The sequence below is a fragment of the Pinus tabuliformis genome, chromosome 5_2 (assembly GCF_031772625.1).
Source record: "Pinus tabuliformis cultivar Carrire ecotype Pingquan chromosome 5_2, CPIR1, whole genome shotgun sequence".
NCBI lineage: Eukaryota > Viridiplantae > Streptophyta > Pinopsida > Pinales > Pinaceae > Pinus > Pinus tabuliformis.
Window position 1 is genome coordinate 1010719658 of NC_142306.1, and position 18016 is coordinate 1010737673.

An 18016-nucleotide genomic window follows, 5' to 3' on the forward strand; every position below is an offset into this window, starting at 1 on the left:
GGTTGGAACTATTTGGTGAAGCCATTTGGAAGGAGATTATAGCAGCAAAATACCATAAGCGAAGGCTTATCACAAACTGGATTAGGATTAGGAGGGGGGAGATTGGCATAAGGAAGCAATCTTATGTCTAGCTAAGTTTTCAAAAGATAAAACAATGGTTCTTGCAGTGGATTAAATGGTATTTTGGGAGAGGAAATATGATTATCATCGGATGAGACAGAATTGTGGGTCTCTTAGATGACACTGAGCTCACTAAAGGCATTTTGGCGACATTACACTAGAGAGGTATTTTCTTCGTAGATCAAACAATCTGCAAGTGGAATGGAGCACATCTAATAGAGAAAATCGCTAAGCACATCAGGTTATGGGGCAAGCTGCACAAGAATGGAACCTATACATCAACGACTTAAAAAGGGTTGGACTGTGCGGGAGTCCGAGAGGGGACACACTTTCGTGGATTGGAATTCTCAAAAAAGGGACAGTGATGGTTGCAATAATTACGAGTACATCATGAATTACGCACAAGATAATGCACTGAACCCATGGTTCCTCTATATCTAGAGATCAAACACCCCTCTAAAAATTATTTTATTTATATGGATGGTGTGGAGAAATAGAATTTTAACTTGGACAATTTGTGCAAGCGCAGTTTTCAGGGTCCTGGGTGGTGTTCTTTCGTCCATCGCAACACTACCCTACAAGTATGGTCCCATATTCTATCATCCTGTAAGCTCTCTTTTAGATATTTTCTTTCCATTGAACAATGTTTATGGTGGGGCTTGACTGGTGCGGGGTTACATAAATTCATCCCACTGTTTATTTTTTGGGAAATTTGGAAGGCTCGAAATCACTTCATATTTCAAGAGATGCAGGTTAATGTTTATAGAATATGTGCAAAAATTCTTTCATGGATGGAGACTATGGAACCACGATTATCGAGAACCAAAGACTTGTCTTCTCGATACTTGCCTCCGCACATTTCATTGTCTGCAGGTTTTCTTGATGGAGCGGCTCAACAGGGACGTTGTGGATGTGGAGTATGGTTACACATCAATGAAAACTCATACTATAAATTAGAATGGCATGGTGGGATGGGTACTAATTCCAAGGTAGAAATAGTAGCCATATGGGGATTACTTTTTTTCCAAGGAAAGAGCGAGCAGAACATCCACGTCTACGGAGACTCCAAAATTAGAATATCGGGTAAATTAGCATTTGATCCTCTAGACCTTCAGGGATGATGAGATTGTGTCAATACATTAATATAGGAATTTCTGAGTTTCGACATAGAGCATATCTTCAGGGAAACAAACAGGACACTTGACTCCCTTTCTAAAACTAGTTGAAATGATATAGAAGGACACATATATTATAGTTTTATCTCTAATGGCGTAGTGAGGGAAGAAAGACACGCTGCAATTCCATAGTCGTGTGTCTTCCTGGGTGTTCTTGATGTTCTTCTCTTATTTATATATGTTGGATGAATTTCTCTTAATTTTCGATTTATATTAGACTAGGCCATTTAAATGGAAGCCATTTTGTAAATGTTTTTATAAAAGGCAATTTTGCATAGTAAATGATAAGTATGATGATCACCTTAATGAATAATATTTTAGTTATGAATGATAAGAATCTATTATATCTATAGGACCAAAACTAAATGTAAGTGGTTTTTGCTTTCTAATAAAAATCTAGTTAGTTTTTTTCCTTCTAAAAATAAATCAATTAGGATAAGTAAAACGTAGAGATTCTAGTGTGAAGTTACAGAATTCTTCGTTCTTTTCAACCTCTCTTTCCTTTCAACCTGTCTAGCATAAAAGGCATCAAAAGACAACATGAATATGGGAAATTTGGTATAACATCTTGAAATTGAAATTTATTAAATTTAAATAAAAAACAAAACATATATAAATTAAAGTTAAGGTGGTTTAAAATAAAAGATAGAAATAAATTTATATTGATTTATTTTTATTATCAAAAATAATGATTGAACCACATTGGTTGGTTTGAAACGCAACAAAAAAATTATGTTAAGTGATTTCTAGCGAAAAAATTTTCATAAATGATTGAAAGTATTATATATTAAAATTTGTAGTTAGTTTTTTAATATTATATATAATTGTCATGGATAACTTTGAAACCCTGCTCACAACGAAAGAAGTTTTCTCATTAGAAGACATTGATTTTGGTGTTAATCGCTTGGCTAATGGGAAAGCTAAGGACATTGAAGGTTACCAGGCGGAAATCTTAAAACTTGCAGGTCATGTCCTCATCCCCCACATTCACAATATTTTCAATCAAGTGGTCAAGCAAGGGCTCCCTAAACCATGGACTCAAAGCCTCATTATCCCTATTTTTAAAAGTGGGGATACAAATAACCCCTCTAATTATCGGATAATTATGATCAGCCCTCTCCTAGCCAAGTTATATGGTATTATTTTGGAAAGGAAGTTGAACATATGGCTTGAAAGTGAAGGTAAGTGGGCTAAAGGCGAAGAGGGTTTTATAAAGAAGCACTCAACAACAAACCACCTCATTATGCTTAGGATCATAATGGAGGAATTCCACAATGATAAATCCAATCTCTTTTGTTGCTTTGTGGACTTTAGAAAGGCTTTCGATATGGTTCCTAGAAACAACCTTTGGAACAAATTAGAAGAGCTAAAGGTTCATTTTGAATTGAGAGTTTCTGCTATAAGGTTATACGAGAATGTAATTACCAAGTTAAAGAGCAATGAGGGGTGGTCGAAAGATATTGAGTGTAATATCGAAGTTAAACAAGGTTGCCCCCTCTCCCCTACCCTATTTGGCATTTACATCGATAAGCTAGAAGGTTTTTTAGAGGAAGCAAGATGTGCTGGCACGATCTTAGTTGGGATAGTCATCATCCTTCTTCTCTACGCTGACGATATTGTTCTTCTCGCAAGGTGCCCATCTGATCTTGATAAGCAACTTATACTTCTTAAGGATTTCTACTCTACCATGGGTATGATTGTTAACACTGACAAAACAAAAGTTATGATTATCAAATCCAAGAAGGACACTTATGCTAATTTTATGTATGACAATAGTAACTTGGAGGAAGTGTCTTCCTACAAGTACCTGGGAATCGATATTCATCACAAGCTCAACTGGAACTATAGCATTGAGAAAAGGATTAATGGGGGATGGAAAGCTTATTTTGGTCTTGAAAATAATTGTAAAATGGCAAATCTCGTAATGTGGGATAGAAAAAAGTTCCTCTTTGAAACTTTAGTCACTCCGGTTATCTTATATGGATGTGAGGTTTGGGGTTGTAGCATCTCTAGAGAATCCTGGAGAAATATTAAGCAAATCTAGAAGCGTTTTATAACGTATAACCTCAAAATTAAAAGAAACACACCCTATCCTATTCTCCTTATAGAAGTGGGTCTTTCCCCTATCGAGAGCCTAGCTATGACTAGGCTTCTGTTGTACAAGCACAAACTCAATAACATAGGAGACCATAGACTTCCTAAGCTAGCTTTAAATTCCAGCCAAAACCACCTAAGGCTTAAACGAGGTTGGTATAAAGACACCAGGGCCTAGTTAAACCATTGGGAGATCAACGATAATGTTGCATTGCAAAACATTAATAACATAAAAAATATTGTTACTTCTAAGTTCAAAGAAAAAATGTGTTGTGAGAAAGATTTAGCAACTAAAAGAAAATTAAGCTATTATAAAGAGGTCATCAACCCCACCCTAGAAGATCAAAAGTATCTCTCTATTTTAACTAGCTCAAAGAAGAAAATTAATATAGCCAAGATTAGAACGAACTCTCATGAGCTCCATAGTGCAATGGGTCGTTGGCTAGTTCCTAAAACACCATGGATGGAAAGGTTCTGCCATCTTTGTGAGAATACGAACATCGAGGATGAAAATCACTTCCTCTTAGAGTGCCCCGCGTACAACCACATTAGATCACAGTTTCAAATCTTTGTTGCAATACTGACCTTCCTAGCCTTTTACGTTGTCAAAATTACAGTGAGCTCGGGAGGCTTCTCTCCAATATTTTTGAGCATAGGAATAAAATCTTAAATCAAACTAAATAATTCGTTTCTTTAGATCCGATAGACCAAATTTCAGTCTCAGTGGACGTTAGCCACCACCATCATCATCATCATAAGTTTAAATGTATGAATTTTTTTTAATGAAATGATAAAATATTAGTTTAATATTATTATAAGTTAATTAATATCATAATAAATGATTAAATTTAAAATTTTTAAATAAATATATTTTTAACAATTTATTTATTTTTTCCAAATTCTAATTATTTATGGTAATTTTAGTGTAAGTAAAAAAAAAAAAAAAATTTAAATTGACGTTTTAAGTGGGAATTTTTTATTTATAAAATAGAATTATAATCACATCCACGCTTAACATGATTATATTTTTGGGGCTTAACATGACTATATTTGGAACTAGTGACCTTTCACATCAAAAAGTGACTTAACAATACACCTTATCACAATCGATTTTACACCTTGTAATTAAAATAAATTTACAATTTTTAATAAAAAATAAATTTATTAAATTAAAAATAAATTATTTTTTCACATTATTTTTAATTAAATTTATTTTTTAATATTAAAAAAAATAGTTTCAAAAAGTTCAACATCTTCCATCTCTTTGCAATAATAATTTAGGGCGATGTATTCATGATCTCTCTGTGGTAATAATTTAGGGTGATGTATTTATGATCTCTCTATCGTAATAATTTAAGGTGATGTATTTACCATCTCTTTGCTGTAATAATTTAGGGTGATGTATTTACGATCTCTCTGCGGTAATAATTTAGGGTGATGTATTTACGATCTCTCTACGATAATAATTTAGGGTGATGTATTTACGATCTCTCTGCGGTAATAGAAAAATAATTTGGGGCACATGCATCTGCGGTCTGGCTTGCTGATATCAGGTACACACATTCCTTATATTTTTTACATATCTGCTCATATATTTTCAAGTATGAATAATTCACCACAATTACCAAAGATTACCTAAGGTAGACCTAGCATAGTTACTCTACAGAGCCTCTATGAGTATATAGAGTCTTTAGAGAAACGTAGAGAAGAAAGAGAAGTCAAGCTACAAACAGAGTTAGAAACCATGCTGGAAAATCAATTCACATATCTTGGAGACAAGATCCAAAAACAAATAGAAAATAAAATAGAACTATTGGAGAATAAGATGGAGGGAATGGAGACTAGGTTGCAGGTTATAGAAAAGCAAAACCAAGATATGAACCAAACATCCCAACAAGTAGATGTTGATACTTTAGAGAGTCTTAAAATGAAGTACATGATTAAAGAGATAGAAGAAAAAGTTAATAGCCGCCTCACCCTAAATAGTGTGGTCAATAAATTAGTTATCAAACCAATTAAAGATGAAATGAAAAAATTGATAGAATTAGACCATGAGCATAACAAAAGGGCCTTGAACCTTATAATTTTCAGTTTGAAAGAGGAGGTAGATGAGGATACTTTATCCATAGCCCAAACAGAATTACAAAACAGATTACAAATTGAAACAATGTGTCTCACAGAAGCTACAAGGTTAGGGAAACTAACTGAGAATAAAGGAAGGCTGATCTGAATAAAGGTGAGCTCTACTGACCATAAGTATGACATACTTAGTGAAACCTAAAGTCTAAAAGGAATGAGAATATTTATAAATGAATATCTCATTCCAGAAGATCAAGCATAATTGAGAAAGGAGGTTCAAAAGGTAAAGGAAGCTAGGAAGGAAGGAAAATGGGCAATAATCAGAAATAGAAAAGTCGTTATTCAAGATAGAAACCAAAAAGATAATAATAAATAGCAATTCAACATGCTCCAGATTCTTTCTTGGAACTGTCAGGGCTTTCCATGGAACAAAGGCCCCAAGCTAAGTTGGATCTTGAATGATGTTGATATTATTTTGCTTGTTGAAACTTGGGAGCACGAAGAATCTAAGGTCCCTAACATAGATGGCTTTACATTATGGTCTACATGGAATAAGCGATCCTCCCATAGAGGCATTGGGGGTATAGCTTGTTACATTAAGAAGAACATCTCTTCCCATGCTAGGATTTATAAAAACGACCCTTACAACCAATATAGTTGGATAGAAATTACTGACATTTTTGATAAAAATACCTACATGGCAATATGTTATGCTCCCCCATCAATTCTAACTTCTATAAGAAAAAGAATCTAGATAAAAATAGTCCTTACAATGGTTTGCCCGATTCTAGACGAAACGCAGTAGCTTACTCCGATCAATTCACTTCATCCGGTTCAAAGAGCCTTTATATCTATCTGGGGCAAAGCTTGAGTAACTCATCGAAGCGGTAAACCAAGCACTCTGAGACGCTTGCTTTCGTAGAGGGCTGGATCCCCATTATTCCCAAATTTTGTTCTGCCAAAATGAATTACATTACTTACTTCGATTTGGAACAGAGAATGATATTTCTAGCCTAAGGAATGAAGGCAATATCCTTTTAATGGGTGACTTTAATGCTCGAACTTCAAGCAACCAAGCTATTCTTCTAAGCAATCATTCCAACCCTAATCCTCTTTGGTTAGACGAAGACCTTCCTCTGGCTAACCGATACAAAAGGAGCTCTGAAGACCTCGGGGAGAATTTGTTTGGGTCGGAGCTAGTCAAGCTCTGTAGTGCTCAGGATCTCATAATTTGCAACGGTCTAAAGAAGTGGCCCAATTCTAGCCAGATGACCTGCATCCATGGGCTTGGTAGCAGCGTGGTAGACTATGTTATCTCCGATCTCCCTCTATACAACAAAATAACAAATTTTGACATCTTAAACAACCACGAGCCTGACTCTGATCATAGGCCTTTACTTATAACTCTCAATTTTGTCATGCATAGAGATCCCATAGAAGATAATCCTTATAGCCAAAAGAAGTTAATCTTTGATAGAAATAAAAAAGATCTATTTCTAAATGAATTAAAAACTAATTTGCTTCCTTTATCTAGTATAGACAACATAGAGGATCTCTACAATAATTTTAGTACAAACCTCTCATATTCTATTAACAAGTTCTCAATTGAAGTTTCAAGTAATAAAAGAAATAGCAAAACCAACCCATGGTATGACAAAGATTGTAAAAGTGCTAGGAGAGCAATTAAGGAAGTTGTTAATGAATCTTTTAAAATTGGCAAGATAAAAATATACAAAGCCCTAACTAAAAGGAAAAAAAGGCAGTATATTCGTAAAAGACAAGAGAATCTCTTACACCTCTCTAAGGTAGCTCCTAAGAAATTCTGGAGGCAGATTCTAACTAGGAAAACTAAAGATAATAATAATAAAAAATTACACGCCTGGAATTCCTATCTTAAACAGTTTTATGAATCTCCAAATGTCATGGATAACTTTGAAACCCTGCTCACAACGAAAGAAGTTTTCTCATTAGAAGACATTGATTTTGGGGTTAATTGCTTGGCTAATGGGAAAGATAAGGACATTGAAGGTTACCAGGCGGAAATCTTAAAAATTAGAGGTCCTGTCCTCATCCCCCACATTCACAAGCTTTTCAATTAAGGAGTCAAGCAAGGGTTCCCTAAACCATGGACTCAAAGCCTCATTATCCCTATTTTTAAAAGTGGGGATACAAATAACCCCTCTAATTATCGGACAATTATGATCAACCCTCTCCTAGCCAATTTATATGGTATTATTTTGGAAAGGAAGTTGAGCATATGGCTTGAAAGTGAAGGTAAGTAGGCTAAAGGCCAATCGGGTTTTAGAAAGTAGCACTCAACAATAGACCACCTCGTTATGCTTAGGATCATTGTGGAGGAATGCCACAATGATAAATCCAATCTCTTTTGTTGCTTTGTGGACTTTAGAAAGGCTTTCGATATAGTTCCTAGAAACAAGCTTTGGAACATATTAGAAGAGCTAAAGGTTCCTTTTGAGTTGAGAGCTGTTGCTTTAAGGTTATACAAGAATGTAATTGCCAAGTTAAAGAGCAATGAGGGGTGGTTTCCAAGTTAAAGTGTAATATCAGAGTTAAACAAGGTTTCCCCCTCTCCCCTACCCTATTTGGCATTTACATCGACAAGCTAGAAGGTTTTTTAGAGGAAACAGGATGTGCTGGCATGATCTTAGCTGTGATAGTCATCATCCTTCTTCTCTACGCTGACGATATTGTTCTTCTCGCAAGGTGCCCATCTGATCTTGATAAGCAACTTATACTTCTTAATGATTTCTGCTCTACCATGGGTATGATTGTTAACACTGACAAAACAAAAGTTATGATTATCAAATCCAAGAAGGACACTTACGCTAATTTTATGTATGACAATAGTAACTTGGGGGTAGTGTCTTCCTACAAGTACCTAGGAATTGATATTCATCACAAGCTCAACTGGAACTATAGCATTGAGAAAAGGATTAATGGGGGATGGAAAGCTTATTTTGGTCTTGAAAATAATTGTAAAACGACAAACCTCATAATGTGGGATAGAAAGAAGTTCCTCTTTGAAACTTTAGTCACTCCGGTTATCTTATATGGATGTGAGGTTTGGGGTTGTAGCATCTCTAGAGAATCCTGGAGAAAGATTGAGCAAATCCAGAAGCGTTTTATAACGTATAACCTCAAAATTAAAAGAAACACACCCTATCCTATTCTCCTTATAGAAGTGGGTCTTTCCCCTATCGAGAGCCTAGCTATGACTAGGCTTTTGTTGTACAAGCACAAACTCAATAACATAGGAGACCATAGACTTCCTAAGCTAGCTTTAAATTCCAGCCAAAATGACCTAAGGCTCAAACGAGGTTGGTATAAAGACACTAGGGCCTCATTAAACCATTGGAAGATTGACAAGAATGTTGCATTGCAAAACATTAATAACATTAAAAATATTGTTACTTCTAAGTTCAAATAAAAATGTGGTGTGAGAAAGATTTAGCAGCTAAAAGAAAATTAAGATATTATAAGGAGGTCATCAACCCCACCCTAGAAGATCAAAAGTATCTCTCTGTTTTAACTAGCTCAAAGAAGAAAATTAATATAGCCAAGATTAGAACGAACTCTCATGAGCTCCATAGTGAAACGGGTCGTTGGGTAGTTCCTAAAACACCATGGATGGAAAGGTTCTGCCATCTCTATGAGAATATGAACATCGAGGATGAAAATCACTTTCTCTTAGAGTGCCCCGCGTACAACCACATTAGATCCCAGTTTCAAAATATTTGTTGTAAAACTGACCTTCCTAGCCTTTTACGTTGTCAAAATTACAGTGAGCTTGGGAGGCTTCTCTCCAAGCTTTTTGAGCATAGGAATAAAAACTTAAATCAAACTAAATAATTCGTTTCTTTAGGTCCGATAGACCAAAGTTTGGTCTTTGTGCATCATCATCATCATCATCATCATCATCATCATCATCATCATCATCATCACCACCACCACCACCACCACCACCACCACAAACCCAACTTATTATTTATCCATATAAAATATATTTCAACCCAAATCTATTTTAATATTCACATATATCCATGGAAGATTAAAATACATTTCTAACCCAAATCCACAAATCCATTTTAATATTAACATATATTCATCGAGGATTAAAAAAAACTAAAAAAAATTACAAAGATATTTAAGAGTATTGATTAGTAAATAGATTACTTATTGTGAGCTTGGGAGGCTTCTCTCCAAGCTTTTTGAGTATAGGAATAAAATCTTAAATCAAACTAAATAATTCGTTTCTTTAGGTCCGATAGACCAAAGTTTGGTCTCAATGATTCATATCACCACCACCAACCCAACTTATTATTTATCCATATAAAATATATTTCAACCCAAATCTATTTTAATATTCACATATATCCATTGAAAATTAAAATACATTCCTAACCCAAATCCACAAATCCATTTTAATATTAACATATATCCATCGAAACTAAAAAAAATTACAAAGATATTTAAGAGTATTGATTAGTAAATAGATTACTTATTATTTACCCATATAAAATATAATTATAACCTAAATCCGTTTCATAATAACATATATCTATTGAGGATTAAAAGAAAACTAAACTAAAATTACATAGATATTTAAAAGTATTGATTATTAAACAGATTTATATTAAATTTATTTTATGATAGAATTTTATAATTGTTAAAATTTTATTTAGTTTTCAATTTATATAAATACATTTTATTTTATATGGAAAAAATTAGTTGCAATAAATATATATATATAATCAGAAATCGAATGACGCAAAAATTTATAATATTTAAATTTATTTTTTAAATATAATTTTAATATTTGACTAATTTGGTTATATAAATTATATGACTAAAATTTAGGATATAGATGTAAATAAAAAAAGTAATTACAGTAATAGATTGTTATTAGAATTGAAAATCATTCTTATGGTTAAAAAATAAATAATTACAAATTTTTATTTTATAAAAGATAAATAACCTATAAATTAAATCACAATTTTTTATTAAATTTATTAAACTATAATGATTAATTTTTTTTTTAGTTTTTTTGGACTAAATTTTAAATATAAACATAATATTTATAATAAAAAAATTTAAAATATAGCATAACATTTATAATAAAATATTTTCTAAAATATAACATTTTCTCTAAAATATTAATTTTAATAAACATTAACCACCAATACTATCATCATCAATATAAATATATACAACAATATCATAACATATATTTTAATTAAAAATTATAGTAATACTAAAAAAAACTTCCACTCAACTCAAATACCTTGAAAATTATATTTTAAATCCTTATTATACAATCTACAAGTTAATAATTTATAATTAAAACTGTGTAATGATCCATGTCTTCATCTATATTACATCTCTTTTCAATGATAAATAGTTTATTTATCTTCATTGCAAATTAATAATAATTAAATTAATATAAATTTTATCACAATTTAATATATTAAAATTTTAAAATAAGTTTATGTTTCTACATTGCTCTGTTCATTTGGTATATGAACTACACTTGTTAATGTACGTCAAAAATTTCTCTTTATGATCTCTATTGAAAGACTTTGCTTAATATAATAATTAATTATATCAAATTATTTGTTCATAAATATTATATAAAAATATATTAATTTTTCATAGATATTATATAAACTTAGGTAATTTTTCATTTGGTAACTGTTTTTAATATTTAAATAAATTACTGTTTTTTTATTCAATATAAAAATTAATTTTAATTTAACTATATATAAAATATAGTAGGAAAATTTATTATAATTTAGTTGTCAAATCAAAAGTGGAAAATTTATGCGGATTGACTCATCACTATTAATCAAGGAAAACTACCTCACCTATAATTATTGCTCTGTAAAGGGCAAGTTTTCAAGTCTTGGGTCTTAACTTATTTCCTTATGTTTAAAGAAGACAAACTTTTAGCCAAACCTAAACAATTTTAAGACATACTCTAGACTCCTTTCTCTCTATACATAAATGTGTCATCTAATTTATAGATAAAATAATCTTTTCATTGGAATTAAGACATACAATTTCAACTAAAATTATGATTTTTTTATTGTTTAGAATAATTTTTGAATACATAAATGGGTTAAACTCCCTGAAAAATTCTAAAACACTTAAACAAATTTTAAGAAAATTAACTAGAGAAAAATAATGGATTAAAATATCTTTATATTTATTTTATTCCAACATATTCATTAAAACCTTAATTAAATTACAAATGGTATGTTTGCATTAAACTCCTTAGCGATCTTGTGCCCTTATAAAAATACTGACTTTGGAGGTTAGGCAGCCGACATCTTATCGTCAATCTCTGCCCTGAGTTGATTAGACTTAATAATTGTCACTCAGTGTGTCCTGGTTCACGCAAATTCCACCTGTTAACATCTCAAAGCTCGCCACCCCGTTAAGAAAGCCGCTGTCTCCCTCTCTCTTCTCGACTACGAGGCGAAAAATCCTTCGTCCAACAGTATGTTCCGAGGAAATAATATGGTAACGTGGCAACAGGCACGTACACGTATCACTGCATACACTGATACACAGACACGTATTAGGATTGCTAGAAACGCGTGTAAACCTGCTGCAACAATCTCTTCGTCACCCTCTGTCTCATCTATCTCCCCAATCTGTAACTAAATTTAGCTGGCCACCGTTCGGCTTACGGACCCTTATATACACTCTCCCACCCATTACTCGCATAACCATCTTATTCTTGTTTCAGCATTTTACAATATTCACACTGTGACTGCAATATTTGATTTCATCTCTGCACTCCAATTTACGAAGCCTGCAAGGACGAAGGACGTATTCTGTTTACGTTAGATTAGAGATTATCAGGGGAACTTTGGTTGGTTTTTTCGTTGCTACTGTGAGGAGAGATGGCAAGCGAACAGGATCGAAGGCAGGAAGAAGGCGAATGGGCAACGACAAAGACTGATCCCACGCAAGAACAAATAGAGCAACGGAAAAGAGTGGCGGCTGAGAACATGGAAAATGCTCAGAAGAGCCAAGGCGTTGCCAAGGATGCCGCTTCCGAGACGCTCCAGTATTACCGCAACGTAGCGCAGGAAAACGCCATGGCGTCGCTCATGGCGGCCGAGAAGCGTTACGAAGAAGCCAAGGAGACCGCGAGCGAGAAATTACAGCAGGCCAGAGATGCCGCCGCGGATCGATCCGCCGTCGCCGGGGATTACATCTCCGAGAAAGCGTCTAGCGCCAAGAACCACGCCTCCGAAACGATGAAGCAGGCTAAGAATGCGGCGGCGGAGCTCGCCAGCGCCGCCAAGGATTATACTGCTGAGAAGACCCGAGTTGCTAAAGATTACACGATTTCGGGACTGCAACAAGGGAAGGACGTTGTTGTGGACCGCGGGCATGGGGTTCTGAGTTATACAGCGGAGAAGAGCAAGGAGGCCAAGGATACCGTGGCCGAACAGGTCCAAAAGGGCACTTCTGTTGCGGTTGAGTACACCAGGCAAAAGAGCAAGGATGCCTATGATGTTGCTGCAGAAAAATTGCAGCAAGGGAAAGAAGCTGCTGCCAATGCTGGGCGCAGTACACTGGATTATACAACGCAGAAAGCGGCCGAGGCTAAGGATGTCACCATGCAGAAAGCTGCCGAGGCTCGGGAAGCTACAAAGGTAATACATCATTTTTATTTTTTATTTATTTTTGTTCTCTATAACTACTTTGATGTTGTGTGGTATTCAATTTAGGCTGTGATAATATGATGTACTGGTGCAGGAGAAGGTGGGTCAGTATACAGAAGCAGCTCGTGGTAAGGTGAGTCAGGTGGGCACCGGAGCGAAGGAGAAAGCTCAGGAGACTACGAAGGCATCTACAGAGACCACTAAGAATTTAAAAGAAGGAACGCAGGAAAAGTGAGTTGTTTTAGTTCCCTTTAAACAACTATGATTGAATGGATTGCTTGCTTTTTGTATTTTATCAGTGAGAATTTCCTCTTCTTAATTAGTTAGGTGTCATCTTCCAATATGAAAGATTGAACTACTTGCTTTTAGCAGTTTTATGACTGCTTCCTGTTCTTATCTAGGGCATCATCTTCCAGTATGAAATATCTAATTGTTTGCTTTTAGAATTTTTTGAGGACTTACTCCTTTTTATTTTCGTTATGAATTGCTTACTTTCGGCATTGTTCAATAACTTGATCGTCTTATTTAGGTCACCATCTTGGAATATGGATATTGAATACATGAATTGTTAGGTCATCATCTTACAATAGGAATGAATCAATTGCTTGCTTATGGCATTTTAGGATGACTCCCTCCTTTTCTTATTCAGTTCTTGATCTTTCAATATGAATGGATGAATTGCTTACTTTCCTCCATTTATAACTCTAGGATGACTTCCTCCTTTTCTTATTTAGGTTTTTGATCTTCCAGTATGAATGAATGAATTGCTTGTTTTCTTCATTTTATGATGACTTCCTCTTCTTTCATCAGCTAACCTGAAAGACGGAATCGCTTGTTGACTTCCTCTTCTTATTTAGGTTATCATCTTCTCATACTACAAATATTAGTTCACATACTATAATTATTCAGTCGAGTCTCTAGTAGATTAAAGCTCTAATCACAGATTTGATGACAAAACTTCCATGAAGATTGCTGCACCTATATGATGATAGATTTACTGCCCACTTGTTAAAAGGAGTGTTTACAACTTGCTTGACTTGTTGATTGCACCGGCTGTACTTGTAAATTGAAACCTAGGAAATGGCAATCGGAAATTGAGCCTTAACAAAATTGATACTGATCCCTAGGAAAAATAAGGGAGGAAAACATCGCTTGTTTAGCATTTTACGAGGACTTCCTCTTCATATTTAGGTTATCAACTTCCCAGACAATAAATGTGTTTTAGTTGAGTCTCCAGTGGATCAAAGTCCTCATCACATATAAAATTATTTAGTCGAGTCTCCAGTGGATCAAAGTCCTCATCACATATATGATGACAAAAAACTTCCAAGAAGATTGATGCACCTATATGAAGATAGATTTACTGCCCACTCCATAAAAGAAGTGGTTACAATTTGTTTGACTTGTAGATTGCACTGCCTATACTTGTAAACTGAATCCTAGAAAATGATAAATGGAAATTGAGCCTGAACAAAATTGATCGCGAGCCCAAGAAAAAAAAGAGGGGGAAACAGCAAATCAAAATTGAGTTCAAGCCCTAGAAAACAGAAAATGAGAATTAAGCTTGAGCTAGATTTATTGCCCACTTCTTTTAAGAAGTGGTTACAACTTGCTTGACTTGTAGATTGAGCTGACCCGACTTGTGATTTGAACCCTAGAAAATGGCAAATGAAAATGGAGCCTAAACAAAACTGAGCTTGATCCCTAGAAAAAAAAAACAAAGGAAACAGCAGATAAGAATGGAGCTTGAGCCCCCCGCAGAAAACAGCAGATGAAAAGGAGCTCTAGCCTTAGAGAACAGCAAAAGAGAAAAGAAAGCATGCAGTAACCACCAAGGATCATAGTAGCATATGTCACAGCACAAATCACCATATAGATCCTTGTATGGTGCATGGCCGGCCTCTTAAGCTTCTTCCCTCCATGCAAGTATATATGTAGTTATGTGAAATCTCATAAACTATCCTATTGTAATATCTTAAATCATACATTAATCGGTATGATCTTCCATAGTCCTGGAATCCTAATGTAGCTGTTCGTGTATAATATACAAGTAGTTATATGAAATTTCATAGACCGTCATAAAATTCCCATACTATGATCTTTCATATACCTATTGTAAAATCTCTATGTAGCTGTCTATTATATACCGTATATACTTTTTTAACAAATCTCTATGTAGCTGTCTATTATATACTGTATATACTTTTTTTCACACGGTATATTTCTTGCCCTACTACAATTCTTCTTTTAGGAAAAAATCACATCCAAGACTAGAGCTGCCCGTCTTAAATACCTGTCCACGAACCAGTGTAGGGCTAGTAACAACCTGCACTGTGGCTTCAAGAACAGGCTGTTATGTACAGCAAGGTGCCAGAACATGGAGAAAAGTGGACATTAAATGATCAGAATGGAGGAGTTACCTTGTCACCTACATTGATCTTTTTGCATTTTTGTTTTGCACATGAAGGACCATTGAAGAATGGCAACAACAAAATGTATTTGTATTTCAAAGCTAGGTAGAAAAATAATGAGCATGTGCAAGGTTGAAGAGTGACAGTGGAGAATGGTTTATTTTGTTTCGTAAATAGGAGAACATTATTTTGATTTATAACTTATAAATGGGAAAACATCCGTGGCTATAAATGTAACAATTTCTATTACTGAGAAGATAGATATATCTATGACTGAATGGTTTGTTTACTTGATTGTACCATGTTAGTTAATTGCCTTTCATTTTGTTTTCCATATGAAAACATAACAAAGCACTTGCTCTACTCTAACTAGGTCTGCATTCCAAAGCTACCAGAAAATTTAAATTTTGTTTACTTATTACCCTGGATGCACTACTTAGTCATGCATTTCAGAGTAGGCAGCAAAATAATGAGCATGTGCAAGACTGTATTGTGACAGTGTGGAATATGGCTTATTTTGATCTACAGATGGGAGAACCTTATAAATTCCATTTCTATAAATCTTGCTGAGAAGACATCCATTTTAGATTTTATGACAGAATTGCTTGTTTGCTTTATATTTAAATTGATGTCCATCACTCATGTATATCATGTTGGTAATCGACTTTCATTGTTTGTTCCCATGAACCAACTTTAAAAACATTGTTGTTTACAGGCTTGGACAAGCGAAGGACAGCACTTACGATGCAATTGAGAGGGCAAAGGAAGGCCTTCAACAGCAATTTGGGAATGTAAAGGAAAAAGCAGAGGAAACCACTGAGCAGGCCAAAGAGAAAGCCAAGGAAAAAACCAATGCTACTCGGCAGAAGGCGGCGGAAACGGGGCAGGCTGTTTCGGAGAAAGCCAGTCAAGCAAAAGAAGCCGTCAAAGAAACAGCCTCGGGAGCCACCGAACGAACCAAACAAACCCTAGAACAGGCCCAAGAGCAGGCGAGGGAAAAGGCCCGTCAGATGGCAGAAAAGGCGGGCGAGACAAAAGAATCCGTTGAGCAGAAAATGGCTGAAGCAGCCCAACGAGCCAAGGAGTCGTGGGAGGCTCAGGGGAAGCCAACCTTGGAGCAAGCCCAGGAGCAGGCGAGGCAAAAAGCCCGGGAAATGGCAGAAAAGGCAGGCGAGACAAAAGAGTCCATTGAGCAGAAAACGGCGGAAGCAGCCCAACGAGCCAAGGAGTCTTGGGAGGCTCAGGGGAACCAAAACCGAGAACAACCCCAGGGGAATCAAACCCTAGAACAAGCCCAGGAGCAGGCAAGGGAAAAAGCCCGGGAGATGGCAGAAAAGGCGGGCGAGACGAAAGAATCCATTGAGCAGAAAATGGCCGAAGCAGCCCAACGAGCCAAGGAGTCTTGGGAGAGCAAGGGAAAGCAAACCCTAGAACAGGGGAAGCAAACCCTAGAACAGGCCCAGGAGCAGGCGAGGGAAAAAGCCCGGGTGATCGCAGAAAAGGCGGGCGAGACGAAAGAATCCATTGAGCAGAAAATGGCCGAAGCAGCCCAACGAGCCAAGGAGTCTTGGGAAGGGAAGGGGAAGCAAACCCTAGAACAGGCCCAGGAGCAGGCAAGGAAAAAAGCCCGGGAAATTGCAGAAAAGGCAGGCGAGACGAAAGAGTCCATTGAGCGAAAAATGGCCGAAGCAGCCGAACGAGCGAAGCAATCTTGGAAGGAGGATCAGGAGAAAACGACAGAGTCTGTCTATATCGAGGAAGAGCCCGGGGAAGGGAATGCAGAAGAAGCTTCTGTTGTGATCGTTGAAGAAGATAAAGGTGTTCTGGAAGTGGTGGGTGAGACCGTTATAAACTTAGCAAAAACGGCCAAGGAAACCGTGGTGGGCAAAAGCTCTTAGGCTCTTTTTTTGACTGTTCATGTTCATGGTAGTAATTTTTGCGCATTATATTTCACTGTTCTCCATCTGTGACGCATTTCGTAGGCGGTTTCTTTAGTAAAATTTGTGAATTTTGTGTTTAGTTGCAAGGATTTTGATCCAATCGCCATTTGTTATTGTCGTCAATGGTATATACCATGCCATCATCTGTAATAAACATTGTAATTTTTAGCAGCGATTTTTATATTATCAGCGTGGCTATTCTGATTCCGCCTGCTATATGTATATATAATAATATAGTTTGATGAAATCATGTCTATTTTTAGCCTAGAAATGCACAGGCAATATATATTGCAAGCGAGTGTATCAAATTAGTCGCGATGTATCAAACTGTCTGTCAGCTGAACTTTTTTCCCTTTTGAAGTTGCGGTAATTTAGTGATGTAGCAGCGGTTCTTATTATTGGTAACATATAAATACATATATTTCTGCACTGCTTTTGCTACTGATTACAATATTTAGAGGAGTTATTGAATTGGGCCATCTTCTTATTGGTAACATATA

The 18016-nt window shown here is 35.5% G+C and overlaps 1 protein-coding gene across 1 annotated transcript; it reads left to right on the forward strand.

Annotated features, from left to right (window-relative positions):
• The first annotated feature begins 12152 nt into the window (after nt 1-12152).
• Nucleotides 12153-17723, forward strand: LOC149162698 (uncharacterized). Its single transcript, XM_089437349.1, has 3 exons — nt 12153-13156; nt 13260-13396; nt 16292-17723. Exons 1-3 carry the CDS (start codon nt 12395-12397, stop codon nt 17472-17474), a joined length of 2082 nt encoding a protein of 693 aa, XP_089293475.1. The 5' UTR covers nt 12153-12394; the 3' UTR covers nt 17475-17723.
• The last annotated feature ends 293 nt before the right edge of the window (nt 17724-18016 follow it).